The sequence below is a fragment of the Pleurodeles waltl genome, chromosome 8, assembly GCF_031143425.1.
Source record: "Pleurodeles waltl isolate 20211129_DDA chromosome 8, aPleWal1.hap1.20221129, whole genome shotgun sequence".
Lineage (NCBI taxonomy): Eukaryota > Metazoa > Chordata > Amphibia > Caudata > Salamandridae > Pleurodeles > Pleurodeles waltl.
This window is the reverse complement of record NC_090447.1, coordinates 1,483,382,390-1,483,405,510: the sequence shown is the minus strand read 5'-3', so window position 1 is coordinate 1,483,405,510 and position 23,121 is coordinate 1,483,382,390. Positions and strand designations below refer to the sequence as shown.

General features: G+C 47.8%; 1 protein-coding gene across 2 annotated transcripts in view; it reads right to left on the bottom strand.

Annotated features, from left to right (window-relative positions):
• QTRT2 (queuine tRNA-ribosyltransferase accessory subunit 2) overlaps positions 1-23,121 on the bottom strand; it is a 184,742-nt gene that overhangs the window by 102,331 nt on the left and 59,290 nt on the right. For both annotated transcript variants that reach the window (XM_069202683.1, XM_069202684.1), the window contains exon 4: positions 5,053-5,129. In XM_069202683.1, coding sequence (XP_069058784.1) covers positions 5,053-5,129 — 77 coding nt within the window. The remainder of the gene's footprint in view (positions 1-5,052; positions 5,130-23,121) is intronic.

Below are 23,121 nucleotides of genomic sequence, written 5' to 3'. Positions count from 1 at the left end.
ACCCAGGTACTTTGCAACCTACCGTCAGGGCTGGACTGCCTGCTATAGGGCTGACTTATAAGTGACCTGATGCAGTGTACAATGCAGTGAAAGGGTGCTTGCACCTTTTCACGCAGTCTGCAATGGCAGTCCTGCAGAAGCCTTTGCATGGCTCCCTATTGGGTGGCAAAATATATGCTGCAGCCCATAGCGATCCCCCTGGAAACCCAATGCCCTGGGGTACCTAGGTACCATATACTAGGGACTTATAAGGGGGCACCAGTATGCCAATTGTGGATGAAATACTGTGTTAACAGTATCCTACAACCAAATTTAAGGGAGAGAGTATAACTACTGAGGTCCTGATTAGCAGGATCCCAGTAGACACAGTCAAACACACTGACGAACAGGCCAAAAGTTGGGGTAACCAAGCTAGAAAGAGGCTACTTTCCAACAATAAGGACAGTGCTACTTGCGATAGATACAGAGTAAGGCTTGTCGCAGGGACAGAGTAGTGCTTGCCACTGGAAGGGAGCACGGCTTGCAATAAGGACAGTGCTGCTTGCAATAGATACAGAGTAAGGATTGTGGCAATAAGGACAGTGCTACTTGCGATAGAGACAGAGTAAGGCTTGTCGCAGGGACAGAGTAGCGCTTGCCACAGGAAGGGAGCACGGCTTGCAATAAGGACAGTGCTACTTGCGATAGAGACAGAGTAAGGCTTGTCGCAGGGACAGAGTAGTGCTTGCCACAGGAAGGGAGCACGGCCTGTAATAAGGACAGTGCTGCTTGCAATAGATACAGAGTAAGGCTTGTCATAGGGACAGAGCAGTGCTTGCCACAGGAAGAGAGCACGGCTTGCAATAAGGACAGTGCTGCTTGCAATAGATACAGAGTAAGGCTTGTCATAGGGACAGAGCAGTGCTTGCCACAGGAAGAGAGCACGGCTTGCAATAAGGACAGTGCTGCTTGCGATAGATACAGATTAAGGCTTGTCGCAGGGACAGAGTAGTGCTTGTAGAAACAGAGTAAGGCTTGTCTCAGGGACAGAGTAGTGCTTGCCACAGGAAGAGAGCACGGCTTGAAATAAGGACAGTGCTGCTTGCGATTAGAGAGAGAGGAAGGCTTGTCGCAGGGACAGAGCAGCGCTCGCCACAGGAAGAGAGCACGGCTTGAAATAAGGACAGTGCTGCTTGCGATAGAGAGAGAGGAAGGCTTGTCGCAGGGACAGAGCAGCGCTCGCCACAGGAAGAGAGCACGGCTTGAAATAAGGACAGTGCTGCTTGCGATAGAGAGAGAGGAAGGCTTGTCGCAGGGACAGAGCAGCGCTCGCCACAGGAAGAGAGCACGGCTTGCAATAAGGACAGTGCTGCTTGCGATAGAGAGAGAGGAAGGCTTGTCGCAGGGACAGAGCAGCGCTCGCCACAGGAAGAGAGCACGGCTTGCAATAAGGACAGTGCTGCTTGCGATAGAGAGAGAGGAAGGCTTGTCGCAGGGACAGAGCAGCGCTCGCCACAGGAAGAGAGCACGGCTTGCAATAAGGACAGTGCTGCTTGCGATAGAGAGAGAGGAAGGCTTGTCGCAGGGACAGAGCAGCGCTCGCCACAGGAAGAGAGCACGGCTTGCAATAAGGACAGTGCTGCTTGCGATAGAGAGAGAGGAAGGCTTGTCGCAGGAACAGAGCAGCGCTCGCCACAGGAAGAGAGCACGGCTTGCAATAAGGACAGTGCTGCTTGCGATAGAGAGAGAGGAAGGCTTGTCGCAGGGACAGAGCAGCGCTCGCCACAGGAAGAGAGCACGGCTTGCAATAAGGACAGTGCTGCTTGCGATAGATACAGAGGAAGGTTGGTCAGGGGACAGAGCAGCGCTCGCCACAGGAAGAGAGCACGGCTTGCAATAAGGACAGTGCTGCTTGCGATAGATACAGAGGAAGGTTGGTCAGGGGACAGAGCAGCGCTCGCCACAGGAAGAGAGCACGGCTTGCAATAAGGACAGTGCTGCTTGCGATAGAGACAGAGTAAGGCTTGTCGCAGGGACAGAGTAGCGCTCGCCACAGGAAGGGAGCACGGCTTGCAATAAGGACAGTGCCGCTTGCGATAGATACAGAGGAAGGCTTGTCGCAGGGACAGAGTAGTGCTTGCCACAGGAAGAGAGCACGGCTTGTAATAAGGACAGTGCCGCTTGCGATAGATACAGAGGAAGGTTGGTCAGGGGACAGAGTAGTGCTTGCCACAGGAAGAGAGCACGGCTTGCAATAAGGACAGTGCTGCTTGCGATAGATACAGTGTAAGGCTTGTCGCAGGGACAGAGCAGCGCTTGCCACAGGAAGGGAGCACGGCTTGCAATAAGGACAGTGCTACCTGTGATAGATACCGAGGAAGGTTGGTCAGGGGACAGAGTAGTGCTTGCCAGAGGAAGAGCACGGCTTGTAATAAGGACAGTGCTACTTGCGATAGATACAGAGTAAGGCTTGTCATAGGGACAGAGCAGTGCTTGCCACAGGAAGAGAGCACAGCTGGCAATAAGGACAGTGCCGCTTGCGATAGATACAGAGTAAGGCTTGTCATAGGGACAGAGCAGTGCTTGCCACAGGAAGAGAGCACGGCTGGCAATAAGGACAGTGCCGCTTGCCATAGATACAGAGTAAGGCTTGTCATAGGGACAGAGCAGTGCTTGCCACAGGAAGAGAGCACGGCTTGCAATAAGGACAGTGCCGCTTGCGATAGATACAGAGTAAGGCTTGTCATAGGGACAGAGCAGTGCTTGCCACAGGAAGAGAGCACGGCTTGTAATAAGGACAGTGCTACTTACGATAGATACAGAGTAAGGCTTGTCATAGGGACAGAGCAGTGCTTGCCACAGGAAGAGAGCACGGCTTGTAATAAGGACAGTGCTACTTACGATAGATACAGATTAAGGCTTGTCGCAGGGACAGAGTAGTGCTTGCCACAGGAAGGGAGCACGGCTTGCAATAAGGACAGTGCTGCTTGCGATAGTTACAGATTAAGGCTTGTCGCAGGGACAGAGCAGTGCTTGCCACAGGAAGAGAGCACAGCTGGCAATAAGGACAGTGCCGCTTGCGATAGATACAGAGTAAGGCTTGTCATAGGGACAGAGTAGTGCTTGCCAGAGGAAGAGAGCACAGCTGGCAATAAGGACAGTGCTGCTTGTGATAGATACAGAGGAAGGTTGGTCATGGGACAGAGTTGTGCTTGCCAGAGGAAGAGCACGGCCTCCAATAAGGACAGTGCCGCTTGCGATAGATACAGAGTAAGGCTTGTCATAGGGACAGAGTAGTGCTTGCCAGAGGAAGAGAGCACGGCTTGTAATAAGGACAGTGCCGCTTGCGATAGATACAGAGGAAGGTTGGTCAGGGGACAGAGTAGTGCTTGCCACAGGAAGAGAGCACGGCTTGCAATAAGGACAGTGCTGCTTGCGATAGATACAGTGTAAGGCTTGTCGCAGGGACAGAGCAGCGCTTGCCACAGGAAGGGAGCACGGCTTGCAATAAGGACAGTGCTACCTGTGATAGATACCGAGGAAGGTTGGTCAGGGGACAGAGTAGTGCTTGCCAGAGGAAGAGCACGGCTTGTAATAAGGACAGTGCTACTTGCGATAGATACAGAGTAAGGCTTGTCATAGGGACAGAGCAGTGCTTGCCACAGGAAGAGAGCACAGCTGGCAATAAGGACAGTGCCGCTTGCCATAGATACAGAGTAAGGCTTGTCATAGGGACAGAGCAGTGCTTGCCACAGGAAGAGAGCACGGCTTGCAATAAGGACAGTGCCGCTTGCGATAGATACAGAGTAAGGCTTGTCATAGGGACAGAGCAGTGCTTGCCACAGGAAGAGAGCACGGCTTGTAATAAGGACAGTGCTACTTACGATAGATACAGAGTAAGGCTTGTCATAGGGACAGAGCAGTGCTTGCCACAGGAAGAGAGCACGGCTTGTAATAAGGACAGTGCTACTTACGATAGATACAGATTAAGGCTTGTCGCAGGGACAGAGTAGTGCTTGCCACAGGAAGGGAGCACGGCTTGCAATAAGGACAGTGCTGCTTGCGATAGTTACAGATTAAGGCTTGTCGCAGGGACAGAGCAGTGCTTGCCACAGGAAGAGAGCACAGCTGGCAATAAGGACAGTGCCGCTTGCGATAGATACAGAGTAAGGCTTGTCATAGGGACAGAGTAGTGCTTGCCAGAGGAAGAGAGCACAGCTGGCAATAAGGACAGTGCTGCTTGTGATAGATACAGAGGAAGGTTGGTCATGGGACAGAGTTGTGCTTGCCAGAGGAAGAGCACGGCCTCCAATAAGGACAGTGCCGCTTGCGATAGATACAGAGTAAGGCTTGTCATAGGGACAGAGTAGTGCTTGCCAGAGGAAGAGAGCACGGCTTGCAATAAGGACGGTGTTGCTTGCAATAGATACAGAGGAAGGTTGGTCATAGGGACAGAGTAGTGCTGGCCAGAGGAAGAGAGCACGGCTTGCAATAAGGACAGTGCTACCTGTGATAGATACCGAGGAAGGTTGGTCAGGGGACAGAGTTGTGCTTGCCAGAGGAAGAGCACGGCCTCCAATAAGGACAGTGCTACCTGTGATAGATACCGAGGAAGGTTGGTCAGGGGACAGAGTAGTGCTTGCCAGAGGAAGAGCACGGCCTGCAATAAGGACAGTGTTGCTTGCGACAGAGACAGAGTTTTGTCATAGAGACAGAGTAGGACTTTCTATCTGAACATCAAGATCTAGGTATCGGAAACAGGGTTCACAGGATCCTCGCCCTGCCAAGTGAAAACTATGTACTACATGTGACCCAGAACCATCTCAAAAGCCTATCTTCCATTCTCCATTCAACGGTGACTATTAGAAACAGGAGTTTACACATGGCCTCATGATGTCACCAGAGGCTTCCCAACAAGTGTCCGTCATAGACTGGAGCTCGAAGTCTAGCTGAGATCGCTTCACCACTTTGGGAAGCAGAGTCCCCGGCTCTTCCCTTCACGTGAAGGGTCCACAGGATGAAGCGTGGACTTCACACCATCCCTGATCGCCCCACCCCCGCTGTTCTACTTACCTTGTTGGTGTTGTAGCCGCCCGGGACAGCAGTGACGGGGTCATGCAGGGAACAGTAGAGGACGGCGTCAGTCATTCCTGCCCAATCAGAAAACAGAGAGCGGGTTTTAATGCCAGAGTAAGAAAGAGGCTTAGAAGGAGCTTCCTCGGTTCAGTTCTTTCTCAAGCTCATCACAAATTCTAAGTTTGCTCTAACTGCGATAGAAGCATTTCAAACTCATTTTCGTGAGGTACATAGCTGTGCCTGGTCTTGGCTTATTTGGAGTTTGACAGCAAGGAAGCTGTTTTAGCCTCTGGACTGCACATGTTCCCCCTTTCACATTTTTCAGTGCATTCCCTTCGCTTTTCATGAAAACTTGTAATTGTCAAATAAGCGGACTGTAGGCACCGCACTCCATAAATTCAATGACACTTTCATTTTAACTCACATGGGAACGTGTTTAGCCCAAATGGGATTTATCATGGCTGTATGCGATTAGAACCTGCATTTTATAATGCCTTCCATGAACCACCACTACCATTACACATGGGTTCTAAATGTAATGGTATAATGAGTTTTGGCCACTCAATGCCTTCTGTCTTCGACTCTAATGGGGACCAAGACACAGTGTGGACTCTTTGGGCAGCCATCCCTCTGGGACCGGAGCTTTAGATTGATTTTACAACTCCCTGAACACTTAAGTGGCGCAAATCAACCCCAAGAGACATGCCTGAAAATGGGGGTCACTGCAGAACCGGGAAGTCCAAAATGGAGGTCACATGCTTGTTTGAGCCGCCCATGGACCTTTTGAGCTTTTGTATTTAAGCAGATAAAAAAAAAAACACAAATCAGCGATAGAACGGGAACCAGGTATTTATTGTCAGTGGCGATGGATTTAACACTAGAAATATCAATATTTTTCCTTTCTTTCAGTATAAATTTCACATTTAAAATGTGCTACAATTGACAGGTTAGCGTGGACCTAAAATGTCTAGATCAGAAAAACAATTGTGACCAATACAGGTTTTATCACACAACACCAACTCCTATAGACACCCGCCATGTGTGAAAATACTATTCCTTGAAATCAAAGTGGGCTGGTCATCCGGTGAATCGATGAAAGGTTCATGGAGCCCAATAAAGAGCCATGCTGTATTACTTATGGCCAAGCACTAAAAGCTACATTTCATGAGTTTCTATATGCTGCAAATAACTCAATTTGAAGGTAATTTAGAGAAAAGTGGCAGTTCTAATACTGATTTAGAAAGCTGAAAACAGTGTAATTAGTTACTGCACAGTGCTAATTATAAATCACTTAAATTGAAATTTAAATAATTTGCAAATCAGTAATTGAACTTTCAGTGATGCCGTTTCTGAGCTTAATTCTAAATATAAATTATTCAAGCGGTGAACTTTCCTCTTCCACATGAAATGTGAAATGTACAGCTATGAACCATACCAACTAATGTACACGCTAGACTGGCTCATTTTGCGCATGAGGACTTTACATCTGGCTACCTATGGTGCTCAATTGAAACCCAAACAGTATCTTCACTCTGTCCAAAATACCATAGACCAGGAGTACTGCTTCGGACTTTCAACCTTACCCAGTATCCTCCACTCCTGATGGAGTATGCTAAAACAGATGATCCCTGTGTGCGGTACAAATGTATTTCGGTCTCTGCTGAGCAGCAAATATTTATCCCTCTTCATGCACTGGTAAGTTTAAGTGTCATTCACATTCTGCTTCTGCCAACCACAGCATTTAAGCGGTCAGCCCACTTCAGCCATTGGCTCTCTTCGCTGTGAGGGATGGTGTGCTGTTAGCATACATGCACCTAAAACATTGTCCACTTCGGTGGCAGGACCAGTGGTCCAACTTCTGCTTTCAATTCATGTTTTCTGCTGTGGGTCATTATCTACTTTTTGGTTTTTGTAAAAAGATATACACAAAGTTTAGATAGCGGATTTTTTGTATTACTTTTAACGCACATTGAAATTGTCTGGAAAAAGTATCTCCGGCCAAAATGTTTTTTTTTTTGCGTGAACAAAAATTACTTATAAATTCCGTGAATCAACTGTTTAGCTAATCCAAATAATTTATTATAAGAAGTTAATCTTGTTTGTTCAACATATGGTTGAGTATAGTTCAACATCGACTCTCTACTAACAAAATACCAACATGTATTTCAATTAGCAGGTGTAGGAGGTTGGCTCTGTATGCACTATTTCAAAGTAAGGAATAGTATGCACAGAGTCCAAGGGTTCCCCTTAGAGGTAAGATAGTGGCACAAAGAGATAATACTAATGCTCTATTTTGTGGTAGTGTGGTCGAGCAGTAGGCTTATCAAAGGAGTAGTGTTAAGCATTTGCTGTACATACACAAGCAATAAATGAGGAACACACACTCAGACAATTCCAGGCCAATAGGTTTTTGTATAGAAAAATATATTTTCTTAGTTTATTTTAAGAACCACAGGTTCAAGATTTACATGTAATACTTCAAATGAAAGGTATTGCAGGTAGGTACTTTAGGAACTTTGAATTAGCAAAATAGCATATACAGTTTTCACATAAATGACATATAGCTATTTTAAAACTAGACAGTGCAATTTTCAACAGTTCCTGGGAGGAGTAAGAGTTTGTTAGTTTTTGCAGGTAAGTAAACCACCTACGGGGTTCAAGTTTGGGTCCAAGGTAGCCCACCATTGGGGGTTCAGAGCAACCCCAAAGTTACCACACCAGTAGCTCAGGGCCGGTCAGGTGCAGAGGTCAAAGTGGTGCCCAAAACGCATAGGCTTCAATGGAGAAGGGAGTGCCCCGGTTCCAGTCTGCCAGCAGGTAAGTACCCGCGTCTTCGGAGGGCAGACCAGGGGGGTTTTGTAGGGCACCGGGGGGAGGGGGACACAAGTCCACACAGAAAGTACACCCTCAGCAGCACGGGGGCGGCCGGGTGCAGTGTGCAAACACGCGTCGGGTTTTCAATAGGTTTCAATGGGAGACCAAGGGGTCTCTTCAGCGATGCAGGCAGGCAGGCAAGGGGGGGGGGGCTCCTCGGGGTAGCCACCACCTGGGCAAGGGAGAGGGCCACCTGGGGGCCGCTCCTGCACTGGAGGTCGGATCCTTCAGACCCTGGGGGCTGCGGGTGCAGAGTCTTTACCAGGCGTCGGATCTTGGAAGCAGGCAGTCGCAGTCAGGGGGAGCCTCAGGATTCCCTCTGCAGGCGTCGCTGTGGGGGATCAGAGGGGGCAACTCTGGCTACTCACGGTCTCGCAGTCGCCGGGGAGTCCTCCCTGAAGTGATTGTTCTCCACAAGTCGAGCCGGGGGCGTCGGGTGCAGAGTGTCAAGTCTCACGCTTCCGGCGGGAAACGCAAGTTGTTTCAAAGTTGCTTCTTTGTTTCAAAGTTGCACTCTTTGGTGAACAGGGCCGCTGTCCTCGGGAGTTCTTGGTCCTTCTAGATGCAGGGCAGTCCTCTGAGGCTTCAGAGGTCGCTGGTCCCTGTGGAAAGCGTCGCTGGAGCAGTGTCTTTAGAAGTGGGGAGACAGGCCGGTAGAGCTGGGGCCAAAGCAGTTGGTGTCTCTGTCTTCTCTGCAGGGTTTTTCAGCTTAGCAGTCCTCTTCTTCTTAGGTTGCAGGAATCTGAGTTCCTAGGTTCTGGGGAGCCCTTAAATACTAAATTTAAGGGTGTGTTTAGGTCTGGGGGGTTAGTAGCCAATGGCTACTAGCCCTGAGGGTGGGTACACCCTCTTTGTGCCTCCTCCCTGAGGGGAGGGGGGCACATCCCTAATCCTATTGGGGGAATCCTCCATCTGCAAGATGGAGGATTTCTAAAAGTTAGAGTCACCTCAGCTCAGGACACCTTAGGGGCTGTCCTGACTGGCCAGTGACTCCTCCTTGTTTTTCTCATTATCTCCTCCGGCCTTGCCGCCAAAAGTGGGGCCGTGGCCGGAGGGGGCGGGCAACTCCACTAGCTGGAGTGCCCTGTGGTGCTGTAACAAAGGGGGTGAGCCTTTGAGGCTCACCGCCAGGTGTTACAGTTCCTGCAGGGGGAGGTGTGAAGCACCTCCACCCAGTACAGGCTTTGTTACTAGCCACAGAGTGACAAAGGCACTCTCCCCATGTGGCCAGCAACATGTCTGGAGTGTGGCAGGCTGCTAAAACCAGTCAGCCTACACGGATAGTCGGTTAAGGTTTCAGGGGGCACCTCTAAGGTGCCCACTGGGGTGTATGTTACAATAAAATGCACACTGGCATCAGTGTGCATTTATTGTGCTGAGAAGTTTGATACCAAACTTCCCAGTTTTCAGTGTAGCCATCATGGTGCTGTGGAGTTCGTTTTTGACAGACTCCCAGACCATATACTCTTATGGCTACCCTGCATTTACAATGTCTAAGGTTTTGCTTAGAACACTGTAGGGGCATAGTGCTCATGCACTTATGCCCTCACCTATGGTATAGTGCACCCTGCCTTAGGGCTGTAAGGCCTGCTAGAGGGGTGACTTATCTATACTTCATAGGCAATGTGAGGTTGGCATGGCACCCTGAGGGGAGTGCCATGTCGACTTAGTCTTTTTATCCCCACTAGCACACACAAGCTGGCAAGCAGTGTGTCTGTGCTGAGTGAGGGGTCCCCAGGGTGGCATAAGATATGCTGCAGCCCTTAGAGACCTTCCCTGGCATCAGGGCCCTTGGTACCAGGGGTACCAGTTACAAGGGACTTACCTGAATGCCAGGGTGTGCCAATTGTGGAAACAAAAGTACAGGTTAGGGAAAGAACACTGGTGCTGGGGCCTGGTTAGCAGGCCTCAGCACACTTTCAAATCAAAACGTAGCATCAGCAAAGGCAAAAAGTCAGGGGGTAACCATGCCAAGGAGGCATTTCCTTACACAACCCCCCTCCAAACGAAAGAGGATGAGACTAACCTTTCCCAAGAGAGTCTTCATTTTCTAAGTGGAAGAACCTGGAAAGGCCATCTGCATTGGCATGGGCAGTCCCAGGTCTGTGTTCCACTATAAAGTCCATTCCCTGTAGGGAGATGGACCACCTCAACAGTTTTGGATTTTCACCTTTCATTTGCATCAGCCATCTGAAAGGTCTGTGGTCAGTCTGAACTACAAAGTGAGTACCAAAGAGGCATGGTCTCAGCTTCTTCAGGGACCAAACCACAGCAAAGGCCTCCCTCTCAATGGCACTCCAACGCTGCTCCCTGGGGAGTAATCTCCTGCTAATGAAAGCAACAGGCTGGTCAAGGCCATCATCATTTGTTTGGGACAAAACTGCCCCTATCCCATGTTCAGAGGCATCTGTCTGCACAATGAACTGCTTGGAGTAATCTGGAGCTTTTAGAACTGGTGCTGTGCACATTGCTTGTTGCAGGGTGTCAAAGGCCTGTTGGCATTCTACAGTCCAGTTTACTTTCTTGGGCATTTTCTTGGAGGTGAGTTCTGTGAGGGCAGTCACTATGGATCCATATCCCTTCACAAACCTCCTGTAATACCCAGTCAAGCCAAGGAATGCCCTGACTTGAGTCTGGGTTTTTGGAGCTGCCCAGTCCAGAATAGTCTGGATCTTAGGCTGGAGTGGCTGAACTTGGCCTCCACCTACAAGGTGTCCCAAGTAAACCACAGTTCCCTGCCCTATCTGGCATTTGGATGCCTTGATAGAGAGGCCTGCTGATTGCAGAGCCTTCAAAACCTTCTTCAGGTGGACCAGGTGATCCTGCCAGCTGGAGCTAAAGACAGCAATATCATCAAGATAAGCTGCACTAAAGGACTCCAAGCCAGCAAGGACTTGATTCACCAACCTTTGGAAGGTGGCAGGGGCATTCTTTCAACCAAAGGGCATAACAGTAAACTGATAATGCCCATCAGGTGTGGAGAGTGCTGTCTTTTCTTTTGCTCCTGGTGCCATTCTGATTTGCCAGTACCCTGCTGTCAAGTCAAAGGTACTCAAGTATTTGGCAGCACCTAGTTTGTCTACGAGTCCATCTGCCCTTGGAATGGGATGGGCATCTGTCTTGGTGACAGAATTAAGTCCTCTGTAGTCCACACAAAACCTCATCTCTCTCTTTCCATCTTTGGTGTGAGGTTTTGGGACTAAGACCACTGGGCTAGCCCAGGGGCTGTCAGAGTGCTCAATGACTCCCAATTCCAGCATCTTGTGGACTTCCACTTTGATGCGTTCCTTAACTTGGTCAGACTGTCTGAATATTTTGTTTTTGACAGGCATGTTGTCTCCTGTGTCCACATCATGGGTACACAGGTGTGTCTGACCAGGGGTTAGGGAAAAGAGCTCAGCAAACTGTTGCAGGACCTTCCGGAAGTCAGATTGCTGTTGGCCAGAGAGGGTTTCTGAATAGATCACTCCATCTACTGAACCATCTTTAGGGTCTGTGGAGAGGAGATCAGGGAGAGGTTCACTCTCAGGTTCCTGGTCCTCATCTGTTACCATCAACAGATTCACATCAGCCCTGTCATGGAAGAGCTTAAGGCGGTTCACATGGATCACCCTTTTGGGGGTCCTGCTAGTGCCTAGGTCAACCAGGTAGGTGACCTGACTCTTCTTTTCTAGGACTGGGTAAGGGCCACTCCATTTGTCCTGAAGTGCCCTGGGAGCCACAGGCTCCAAAACCCAGACTTTCTGCCCTGGCTGAAATTCAACCATAGCAGCCTTTTGGTCATACCAAAACTTCTGGAGCTGTTGGCTGGCCTCAAGGTTTTTACTTGCCTTCTCCATGTACTCTGCCATCCTTGAAAGTAGGCCTAGTACATAGTCCACTATATCTTGCTTAGGCTCATGAAGAGGTCTCTCCCAGCCTTCTTTCACAAGAGCTAGTGGTCCCCTTACAGGGTGGCCAAACAGAAGTTAAAAGGGGGAAAACCCTACTACCTTCTGAGGCACCTCTCAGTAAGCGAAAAGCAGACATGGCAAGAGGACATCCCATCTCCTTTTGAGTTTTTCAGGGAGCCCCATGATCATGCCTTTCAATGTCTTGTTGAATCTCTCAACAAGACCATTGGTTTGTGGATGGTATGGTGTGGTGAATTTGTAAGTCACCCTACACTCATTCCACATGTGTTTCAGGTATGCTGACATAAAGTTGGTACCTCTGTCAGACACCACCTCCTTAGGAAAACCCACTCTGGTAAAAATACCAATGAGTGCTTTGGCTACTGCAGGGGCAGTAGTCGACCTAAGGGGAATTGCTTCAGGGTATCTAGTAGCATGATCCACTACTACTAGTATGAACAGGTTCCCTGGGGCTGTGGGAGGTTCAAGTGGACCCACTATGTCCAAGGGGACCCCACCACTGGAAGTGGAATGAGGGGGGCCTTTGGGTGTAAAACTGTAAACTTCGTACTTGTATAGCGCACTACTCACCCGTTAGGGTCTCAAGGCTCTGTACGCATACCACTGTGAAACCCCTCCTGGCTTTTCCCTGTGAGGTGCCCACTCCTGGGCAACCTCCAAGGTGAAGCCAGGCATCCCAGCGCTGTTGGGGCAGTTGTGGAGATTAAGCAAGCTATTGCCCAGAGTTACAGAGTGGGACCCATGAATTAGATTAGGCACTGATGCGAGAATTATCAGGTCTGAGGAAATTGAGCCCAAGACCCGCTGAGGCGGGAATTGAACCCTGGTCCTGGGCCAGATTTCTGCATCAGGGTCTGCCGCTCTAACCATTGAGCCACACTTCTCCACCTGACAGGTGGCACAGGAGACACAAAACTCCTTGACCTTCTGGGACATGTTGGGCCAATAGAAGTGGTTGACTAGTCTCTCCCACGTCTTGGTCTGTCCCAAATGCCCAGCAAGAGGAATATCATGGGCTAAGGTCAGAATGAACTCCCTAAACTCCTGAGGCACTACCACTCTCCTAGTGGCACCAGGTTTGGGATCTCTTGCCTCAGTGTAAAGGAGTCCATCTTCCCAATAGACCCTATGTGTTCCTGTTTTCTTTCCATTGGACTCTTCAGCAGCTTGCTGCCTAAGGCCTTCAAGAGAGGGACAGGTTTCTTGCCCCTTACACAACTGCTCCCTTGAGGGTCCCCCTGGGCCTAGGAGCTCAACCTGATAAGGTTCTAACTCCAGAGGCTCAGTTCCCTCAGAGGGCAGAACTTCTCCCTGAGAAGAGAGGTTCTCTTTTTCTTGTTGTGTTGCAACTGGTTCCCCAGTTATCTTTCCTTTTCTCTTGGTAGGTTGGGCCCTTTTTCCAGGCTCCAACACCACTGTTTCACCCTGAGCCTTGCACTGTGCCCTTGTCTTGACACACACCAGTTCAGGGATATCCAGCATGGCTGCATAGGTTTTCAGTTCTACCTCAGCCCATGCTGGGGACTCCAGGTCATTTCCAAGCAAACAGTCTACAGGGATATTTGAGGAGACCACCACCTGTTTCAGGCCATTGACCCCTCCCCACTCTAAAGTTACCATAGCCATGGGATGTACTTTAGTCTGATTGTCAGCGTTGGTGACTGGATAAGTTTGTCCAGCCAGGTATTGACCAGGGGAAACCAGTTTCTCTGTCACCATGGTGACACTGGCACCTGTACCCCTCAGGCCTTCTACACTTGTCCCATTAATTAAGAGCTGCTGCCTGTATTTTTGCATGTTAGGAGGCCAGGCAGCCAGTGTGGCTAAATCCACCCCACCCTCAGAGACTAATGTAGCTTCAGTGTGACACCTGATTTGCTCTGGGCACACTGTTGATCCCACTTGGAGACTAGCCATTCCAGTGTTAGCTGGAGTGGAGTTAGAAGTGGTACTTTTCTTGGGACAGGCCTTGTCTCCAGTTTGGTGTCCAGGCTGATTACAGCTACGACACCAGGCCTTTTTGGGATCAAAGATTTTACCCTTGTACCCAAAATTGGATTGTGAAGAGGCTCTGGGCCCACCCTCCTGAGCAGGTTTTTGGGGGCCTGTAGAAGACTCTTTACTATTTTTCCCTTTGGATGTCTCAACACTCTTTCCCTGGGGAGGCTTTGTGACCCCTTTCTTTTGGTCACCCCTGTGGAAGTCTTGGTCACCCTAGTCTTGACCCAATGGTCCGCCTTCTTTCCCAATTCTTGGGGAGAAATTGGTCCTAGATCTACCAGATGGTGATGCAGTTTATCATTTGAACAATTACTTAATAGGTGTTCTTTCACAAATAAATTGTACAGCCCATCATAATCACTTACACCACTCCCTTGAATCCAACCATCCAGTGTTTTCACTGAGTAGTCTACAAAATCAACCCAGGTCTGGCTCGAGGATTTTTGAGCCCCCCTGAACCTAATTCTATACTCCTCAGTGGAGAATCCAAAGCCCTCAATCAGGGTAGCCTTCATGAGGTCATAGGATTCTGCATCTTTTCCAGAGAGTGTGAGGAGTCTATGCCTACACTTTCCAGTGAACATTTCCCAAAGGAGAGCACCACAGTGAGATCTGTTTACTTTTCTGGTTGCACAAGCCCTCTCAAAAGCTGTGAACCATTTGGTGATGTCATCACCATCTTCATATTTAGTTACAATCCCTTTTGGGATTTTCAACATGTCAGGAGAATCTCTGACCCTATTTATGTTGCTGCCACCATGGATGGGACCAAAACCCATCTCTTGTCTTTCCCTTTCTATGGCTAGGAGCTGCCTCTCTAAAGCCAATCTTTTGGCCATCCTGGCTAGCAGGAGGTCATCTTCACTGAGGCTATCCTCAGTGACTCCAGAGGTGCTGGACCCTCCTGTGAGGGAAACAGTATCTCTGACTATCACAGTTGGAGACAGGGCTTGTGGAGCCCTGTTCTCCCTAACTAGGACTGGAGGAGGGGAATTCTCCTCCACATCACTAGCTTCCCCCTCTGGGAGGTCATCCTCAGAGGGGTTGTCTTTGGCAAACCCTGCCAAGAGCTCCTGGAGCTGTAATTTGGTAGGGTTTAACACAGCTTTAATCTTTTGTAGTTTGCAGAGAGACCTTAACTCTCTCATCCTAAGATGGAGGTAAGGGGTGATGTCGAGTTCCATCACACTCTCTTCTGCATTAGACATTATGGGGGTTATTCTAACTTTGGAGGAGTGTTAATCCGTCCCAAAAGTGACGGTAAAGTGACGGATATACCAGCAGCCGTATTACGAGTTCCATAGGATATAATGGACTCATAATACAGCTGGTGGTAAATCCGTCACTTTTCCGTCACTTTGGGGACGGATTAACACCTCCTCCAAAGTTAGAATAACCCCCTATGTTTCTAAAAGTTGGAATACTTTTTAAGAATCTAAAACTATCTCTAGAACTTAATTCAAACTTTACAAAATTTTTAAACTCTAAAAGAAATGCTAACAGGGACTAACACAAGGCCCTAGCAGGACTTTTAAAAATTTAGAAAAATAGCTCAAATTTAAAAAATCAGTTTCTAATGACAATTTTTGGAATTTAGTTGTGTGATCAGGTATTGGCTGAGTAGTCCAGCAAATGCAAAGTCTTGTACCCCACCGCTGATCCACCAATGTAGGAAGTTGGCTCTGTATGCACTATTTCAAAGTAAGGAATAGTATGCACAGAGTCCAAGGGTTCCCCTTAGAGGTAAGATAGTGGCACAAAGAGATAATACTAATGCTCTATTTTGTGGTACTGTGGTCGAGCAGTAGGCTTATCAAAGGAGTAGTGTTTAGCATTTGTTGTACATACACAAGCAATAAATGAGGAACACACACTCAGAGACAATTCCAGGCCAATAGGTTTTTGTATAGAAAAATATATTTTCTTAGTTTATTTTAAGAACCACAGGTTCAAGATTTACATGTAATACTTCAAATGAAAGGTATTGCAGGTAGGTACTTTAGGAACTTTGAATTAGCAAAATAGCATATACAGTTTTCACATAAATGACATATAGCTATTTTAAAACTAGACAGTGCAGTTTTCAACAGTTCCTGGGGGGGGGGGGGGGGGGGGGGAGTAAGAGTTTGTTAGTTTTTGCAGGTAAGTAAACCACCTACGGGGTTCAAGTTTGGGTCCAAGGTAGCCCACCATTGGGGGTTCAGAGCAACCCCAAAGTTACCACACCAGTAGCTCAGGGCCGGTCAGGTGCAGAGGTCAAAGTGGTGCCCAAAACGCATAGGCTTCAATGGAGAAGGGGGTGCCCCGGTTCCAGTCTGCCAGCAGGTAAGTACCCGCGTCTTCGGAGGGTAGACCAGGGGGGTTTTGTAGGGCACCGGGGGGGACACAAGTCCACACAGAAAGTACACCCTCAGCAGCACGGGGGCAGCCGGGTGCAGTGTGCAAACACGCGTCGGGTTTTCAATAGGTTTCAATGGGAGACCAAGGGGTCTCTTCAGCGATGCAGGCAGGCAAGGGGGGGGCTCCTCGGGGTAGCCACCACCTGGGCAAGGGAGAGGGCCACCTGGGGGCCGCTCCTGCACTGGAGGTCGGATCCTTCAGACCCTGGGGGCTGCGGGTGCAGAGTCTTTACCAGGCGTCGGATCTTGGAAGCAGGCAGTCGCGGTCAGGGGGAGCCTCGGGATTCCCTCTGCAGGCGTCGCTGTGGGGGTTCAGGGGGGCAACTCTGGCTACTCACGGTCTCGCAGTCGCCGGGGAGTCCTCCCTGAAGTGATTGTTCTCCACAAGTCGAGCCAGGGGCGTTGGGTGCAGAGTGTCAAGTCTCACGCTTCCGGCGGGAAACGCAAGTTGTTTCAAAGTTGCTTCTTTGTTTCAAAGTTGCAGTCTTTGGTGAACAGGGCCGCTGTCCTCGGGAGTTCTTGGTCCTTCTAGATGCAGGGCAGTCCTCTGAGGCTTCAGAGGTCGCTGGTCCCTGTGGAAAGCGTCGCTGGAGCAGTGTCTTTAGAAGTGGGGAGACAGGCCGGTAGAGCTGGGGCCAAAGCAGTTGGTGTCTCCGTCTTCTCTGCAGGGTTTTTCAGCTTAGCAGTCCTCTTCTTCTTAGGTTGCAGGAATCTGAGTTCCTAGATTCTGGGGAGCCCTTAAATACTAAATTTAAGGGTGTGTTTAGGTCTGGGGGGTTAGTAGCCAATGGCTACTAGCCCCGAGGGTGGGTACACCCTCTTTGTGCCTCCTCCCTGAGGGGAGGGGGGCACATCCCTAATCCTATTGGGGGAATCCTCCATCTGCAAGATGGAGGATTTCTAAAAGTTAGAGTCACCTCAGCTCAGGACACCTTAGGGGCTGTCCTGACTGGCCAGTGACTCCTTGTTTTTCTCATTATCTCCTTCGGCCTTGCCGCCAAAAGTGGGGCCGTGGCCGGAGGGGGCGGGCAACTCCACTAGCTGGAGTGCCCTGTGGTGCTGTAACAAAGGGGGTGAGCCTTTGAGGCTCACCGCCAGGTGTTACAGTTCCTGCAGGGGGAGGTGTGAAGCACCTCCACCCAGTACAGGCTTTGTTACTAGCCACAGAGTGACAAAGGCACTCTCCCCATGTGGATAGCAACATGTCTGGAGTGTGGCAGGCTGCTAAAACCAGTCAGCCTACACGGATAGTCGGTTAAGGTTTCAGGGGGCACCTCTAAGGTGCCCTCTGGGGTGTATGTTACAATAAAATGCACACTGGCATCAGTGTGCATTTATTGTGCTGAGAAGTTTGATACCAAACTTCCCAGTTTTCAGTGTAGCCATCATGGTGCTGTGGAGTTCGTTTTTGACAGACTCCCAGACCATATACTCTTATGGCTACCCTGCACTTACAATGTCTAAGGTTTTGCTTAGACACTGTAGGGGCATAGTGCTCATGCACTTATGCCCTCAGCTATGGTATAGTGCACCCTGCCTTAGGGCTGTAAGGCCTGCTAGAGGGGTGACTTATCTATACTTCATAGGCAGTGTGAGGTTGGCATGGCACCCTGAGGGGAGTGCCATGTCAACTTAGTCTTTTTATCCCCACTAGCACACACAAGCTGGCAAGCAGTGCGTCTGTGCTGAGTGAGGGGTCACCAGGGTGGCATAAGATATGCTGCAGCCCTTAGAGACCTTCCCTGGCATCAGGGCCCTTGGTACCAGGGGTACCAGTTACAAGGGACTTACCTGGATGCCAGAGTGTGCCATTTGTGGAAACAAAAGTACAGGTTAGGGAAAGAACACTGGTGCTGGGGCCTGGTTAGCAGGCCTCAGCACACTTTCAAATCAAAACTTAGCATCAGCAAAGGCAAAAAGTCAGGGGGTAACCATGCCAAGGAGGCATTTCCTTACAGCAGGGAATTGTGAATCCCTCTAGCTTTTTCAGGGCAGTAAATCAGAAATATATGGATCTTTTAAAAGTGGCATTTAGATGGAAACTCATAAAAGTGTGTGCTCTTTCTGTTCTCTTTTGCGGTTTTGCCCACTCTTTCCAAGTGATCAATCAGTGCACAATAATTTGAAATAAATAAATACCTCATCCTCACAGATACTGGCTGAAAATTTCACGTCTGATTAGTACTGCAAGACCGAAGAGATGATCTTTGGAAGGAAGACCTCGGCATGGGCCCCCACCTGTGGCTAGCAGAGCTCGGCCCCACACCAGTCCCCATCACCCAGGGCAGGAACCTAGGATTGATTATCAATGACAAGCTCGACCAATCATCCCAGGTAAATGCAGTGTCCCACTGCCTCCACATCCTGAGACTCCTACAAAAAAAAGTTCAAGTGGCTCCTGGAAAACACTAGGAAAACAATAACAAAGGCCCTAATTACTAGCAGACTCTACTATGGCAACGCACTCTAAGCAGGGAGCACTAAACCTCTCCTGACCAGTCTCCAAACAACTCCTGAACAGTCTCCAAACCGTCCCAAACTCAGCAGCAAGACTCATCCTCAACCCACTTCGCCACACCCACATCTTCAAGCGCTGCACTAGCTCCACATACACAAGTGCACTGAATTCAAACTACTCATGCACAAACACAAAGCATTACACAACATACGCCCCGCTTAACTCAATACCCCAGCAGCCACCTCGGACCTGCAAGACACTCACTAGCACAGGTACCCCAATACAGAAAAACAGGATTGGAGGGTGTGCTTTGTCTAACATCTGCAATCACAGAAGTCCCACCGGGGGAGCAGGAGAAAGGAGTACAATCAATCATCTCTCTCAAGAGCATGGAGGATTCAGGTTGATCACAGATTTACAAAATTTCAACATGTCGATCTGAAGATTCATTCAAGATGGGGACACTTCGAAGTTTTTTCCCGTTGATTCCAGAAGAGGCATTCGCGGTTACCCTGGATCTCCTGGGTGCATACTTTCACATTACCAACGAGGAAGGGCATCAGAAATTCCTAAGAACCTGTTTTCTAGGAAAACATTCCATGGCCAAAAAGAGGGCCTGGGTGGGGGGGAATGGGGGGTTTGGTAAAAAACAGGAGTGCGCTACAAAGTCCTCCCAATATATTTCACAAAAATACTAAGAGCAAACTGGGAGTGAAGTGTCAGAATCACTAGAAGTGTTCATAATTAGGAAGAGGTACCCTCAAACGTGGCTCCGCTCCGCACTCATGGCTTCTAATAAGCCCAGTGGACTCCTCAAACAAGGGATCTCTTTTTCAGAAATGTCTGAGTAGGGATCCTCTTAGATGTACAATTATTTAGTGTGTACCTTTATAAATAGATTCACATTACCAATGATAAAATAAAAAGTCACAAAATGATGCAGGTATTGTTAGCGTTCCCGCATCTGTACTGTTAACATGTTTTGGACATCTGGAAAGCCCTAATGTGTCAAATTTTATTCACACTAAATGTGTGTAAAGGTTATATAGTGAGTGCTGTCAAAGAGTAAACACATAAATAATACTAAGAAAACATTTGGTGTAATATTTGCAGTGGTGAGCCACTATGCGTCAGGAGCTTCCTCAAAATACAAAAGCAGAGGAATACCCTTCTATGTGTTCCTCTGCACATAGTACTGATACAAAATATCAAATAATAGGTTCATGCACCCTACCAAGTGAGGGACTGCAAATCACACATGTAAACAACAACCACACGTGTTGTCTTGGCTAGGGGTAATTGCTGTCATTGCTGCCTTACCCTAAATGATCCCACAAAGGGAGAGGGGGAGTTCCTCTTTACTGTCACACACTATAAACAGGAGAAAAGGTAGATCACAGTTTGAATGAAGGGACATAGTAAGGAATAGTCTATATGGTATCCACGAGAAGTGCCCTTGCTTAGTAATATAAGACTAGGTCCGTGAGTATGAACTGAGCGATGCTCGGTCTCCTTGTAGCTACACAGGAGAGTGCCCGCTCCGCTTTTAACTTGTTAAACACCAGAAGGCAGACTGTGCTCCCCCAAATCCTTATCGCCCATCAACTCTAATATTCCTTATACTCTTCAATAACTTTATAAGGGATTTGTAATGGGAATTTGGCAGCTGCAGCCCTTTGGGCTCAATGGACTGCAACCTGTGCATTTTGAGTATCCTGTATGGTGGTGAAGGCTAGAGGATGATGGAATTCTAGGTTTGAGAATGTGAAAAGATTTCTCTATTTTTAGATCTTTGGGGCAACCTACGCTTTCTCCTTAGTATTTGCCTCCACTCCTAAAAACTCTTCAGAAGTTACTTTTTGTGCCTCTTTAGTCCACTGTGTTAAAGCTTTTAATCACGAAAGTGTTTTTAGGGCAGCAGTTACTTCTGCCAGCAGTAATGGTGAGTTCAGTGCCTTACTATATAAACCACCTTTTCTTATAATTCTGCACAATGGAATTATTTTGAGAGCAGGCACTGGATTTATTCCTAATGTGGCACCAATAGCTCAAAAAGATGAACAAACTATGCTGTCTGTGTTTTTCCATTCTCTTTCCTCCCAGAAAAAAAAATTAGCTGCACTTATTAGATGTTAAAAGAGCAGCTTTGATTTATTTGGTGGATTCTCGAGCCTTAGGAATCCTGACTACCTATTGGTTACCTTTTGATGTGAATCTTGAATTCTACACCGCAGGTCCGAAGGGGCTTGGGTCCTAACCCATAAGTGCAAGGACTTGGGGCTTGATTTAGAAATTGACGGATGTGTAACTCCGTCACAACGGTGACGGCTATCCCGTCCGTCAAAATCTAAATTCCATTATATCCTATGGGATTTAGATTTCGGCGGACAAGATATCCGTCTCCGTTATGACGGAGTAACTCGCTGCCAATATCTAAATCATCACAACGTAAGGAAATCAAGTTTTACAATCCACTGAGCAGTCCTGCAAGGTTAGTGTTGGTGTTTTTTGGGTTACAATCCATCCCATATAGGGTTCAGGGACACAGTGGTAATTCAAACCCAATTTTGTTCTAAGAAAAGCAAACTCAAGCATAGCACTAAGAATGACTCTATATATATTAAAGCGCTTAATTCAATTCTTGTTGTGTTGCTTAGTACAGGAATAATAACCACACAGAACATAATAAAAACTGCACTTATGCATAGTGCTAGCAGCAAAAATAACAAACAGTTCTAACATATTCTAGAATGTTCCTAGCATGTGTGGAAATCGGCACCACCGAGTGTGGAGTGGTTCTGAACCGGAGGTTTTCGTACCTGTAGGGCTTCACGCCTACACACACGGTCTGCAACTGCTTAGAAAATGAAAGAACATTAAAAGAACAATAAAGTGAATGAAGAAGCAAAATGTAAAAAAAAGAACTAAAACATTAAGTAAATGTGAAGGAATTTGAAACTGGAGGCTGAAAATTAAGTTGGTGTTCTCAGACTGATTTGTGGGAACAGAGCAAATGCATCAAGCAGAATGTAGTATGGGCAATGAGTGTCCTCAGTTGAATTTAGAACAGCCCAACCTTCCCATTAAAATTAAAATGCTGATTTGTTTTCATTTGTGATAGAAATAAAATAATAAACCATTTGTGTTTTTATGAATGTTTTTTTCTATATTTTTGTGTGATGCTTTGAGGTTTAAATCATCGAAATTTCTTAAGCCGTGGTCCCAGCCTTCCATGAACAATCACCTGTGTTAATTGAAGTTCAGCTGAGAAGAGTGTTCCCCTTCAGAAGACAAACAGAACTCAACTCCTCATCACTGGACTGACTCAATACCCTGGCGGTCTAGCAGGACCTCTTGTGATAACCTGGTGCGAAGGTCTTTCCTCTGCAGTGGTCATTTACAGGGGTCTGTATCGGAAACTGATCACTAACCTTTAGTCTGCATTGCAAAACCAAGGTGGAATTTTCCAGAATCAGAGATGCAACTGGTCTTAAATATGTCAACTCAAACTACATGTTTTTCTTTCATAAGTACTGTTAAACCTTGTGATGCAGGCATTGAGATTTTGTGTCCGAATTGTGTTGCCGGAGGTTATAACAAATCAGAGTTTAGGAGAAAATAACAATTTCACAAATTCTGCGAAAGAAAAGGACATGCTGGTTGTGAACCAGAGGCAGACGGGCTAACTTAACGTTTTAAAAATAGAGTCTGACTTGGGGATTCACCACAATTTAGTAGTCCAGGACAAAGACAAAGCTTTCAATGTCTTAACTAGCCGATTGATTTGATCTACTGTTCACATAGCCTATTCTTCATCTGACACTACTTTTCTTGAAGTCCTATCAGGCAGATCTACTAGAGGCGTCATTGTTGCATGGGCAGTGATTCAAGGTGTTGCGTCATCACAAATATGTAATGCGACCACTTGGACTGCATCCCATACCGCTGTGAACCATTACCATATTCAGGAGCTGGGTTTGAAAGCTTTTCCTTTTTTGTCTTTTGAGTTCAGTTTTCTCTGAAGATTTTTACTTACATGTTAACTCACTAATAAAGTGTATGAGTTATTATTCGCCCAGAGAGTTTATGCTTAGCATTGCAGGTGACTTTGAAAAGTAATATTGACATTTTCTAGTACTGAAGGCCACCATGGCTCTGTTTTTCCTCAGAGGTGATGTCTGAAATGAGGGTGAGGGGCATAGGGATATTGTCACAGTCTCTTACCAGTAATCTTCATTGCGCTTGGTCCTACTCATCCTCGTCACAGTTATAACGAGCCGCCCACCCTCCCTGGGCTGTGGCATTCATTTAGACTGCGTAAAGTCAGGAAGGCGGCTAGGAAGGCTATGCCACTCTTGGTGGCCAAAGGGGGCAGCTGGAGTTAAAGTCTTCATACTTCCTGTTATTCCTCCAACGCGGA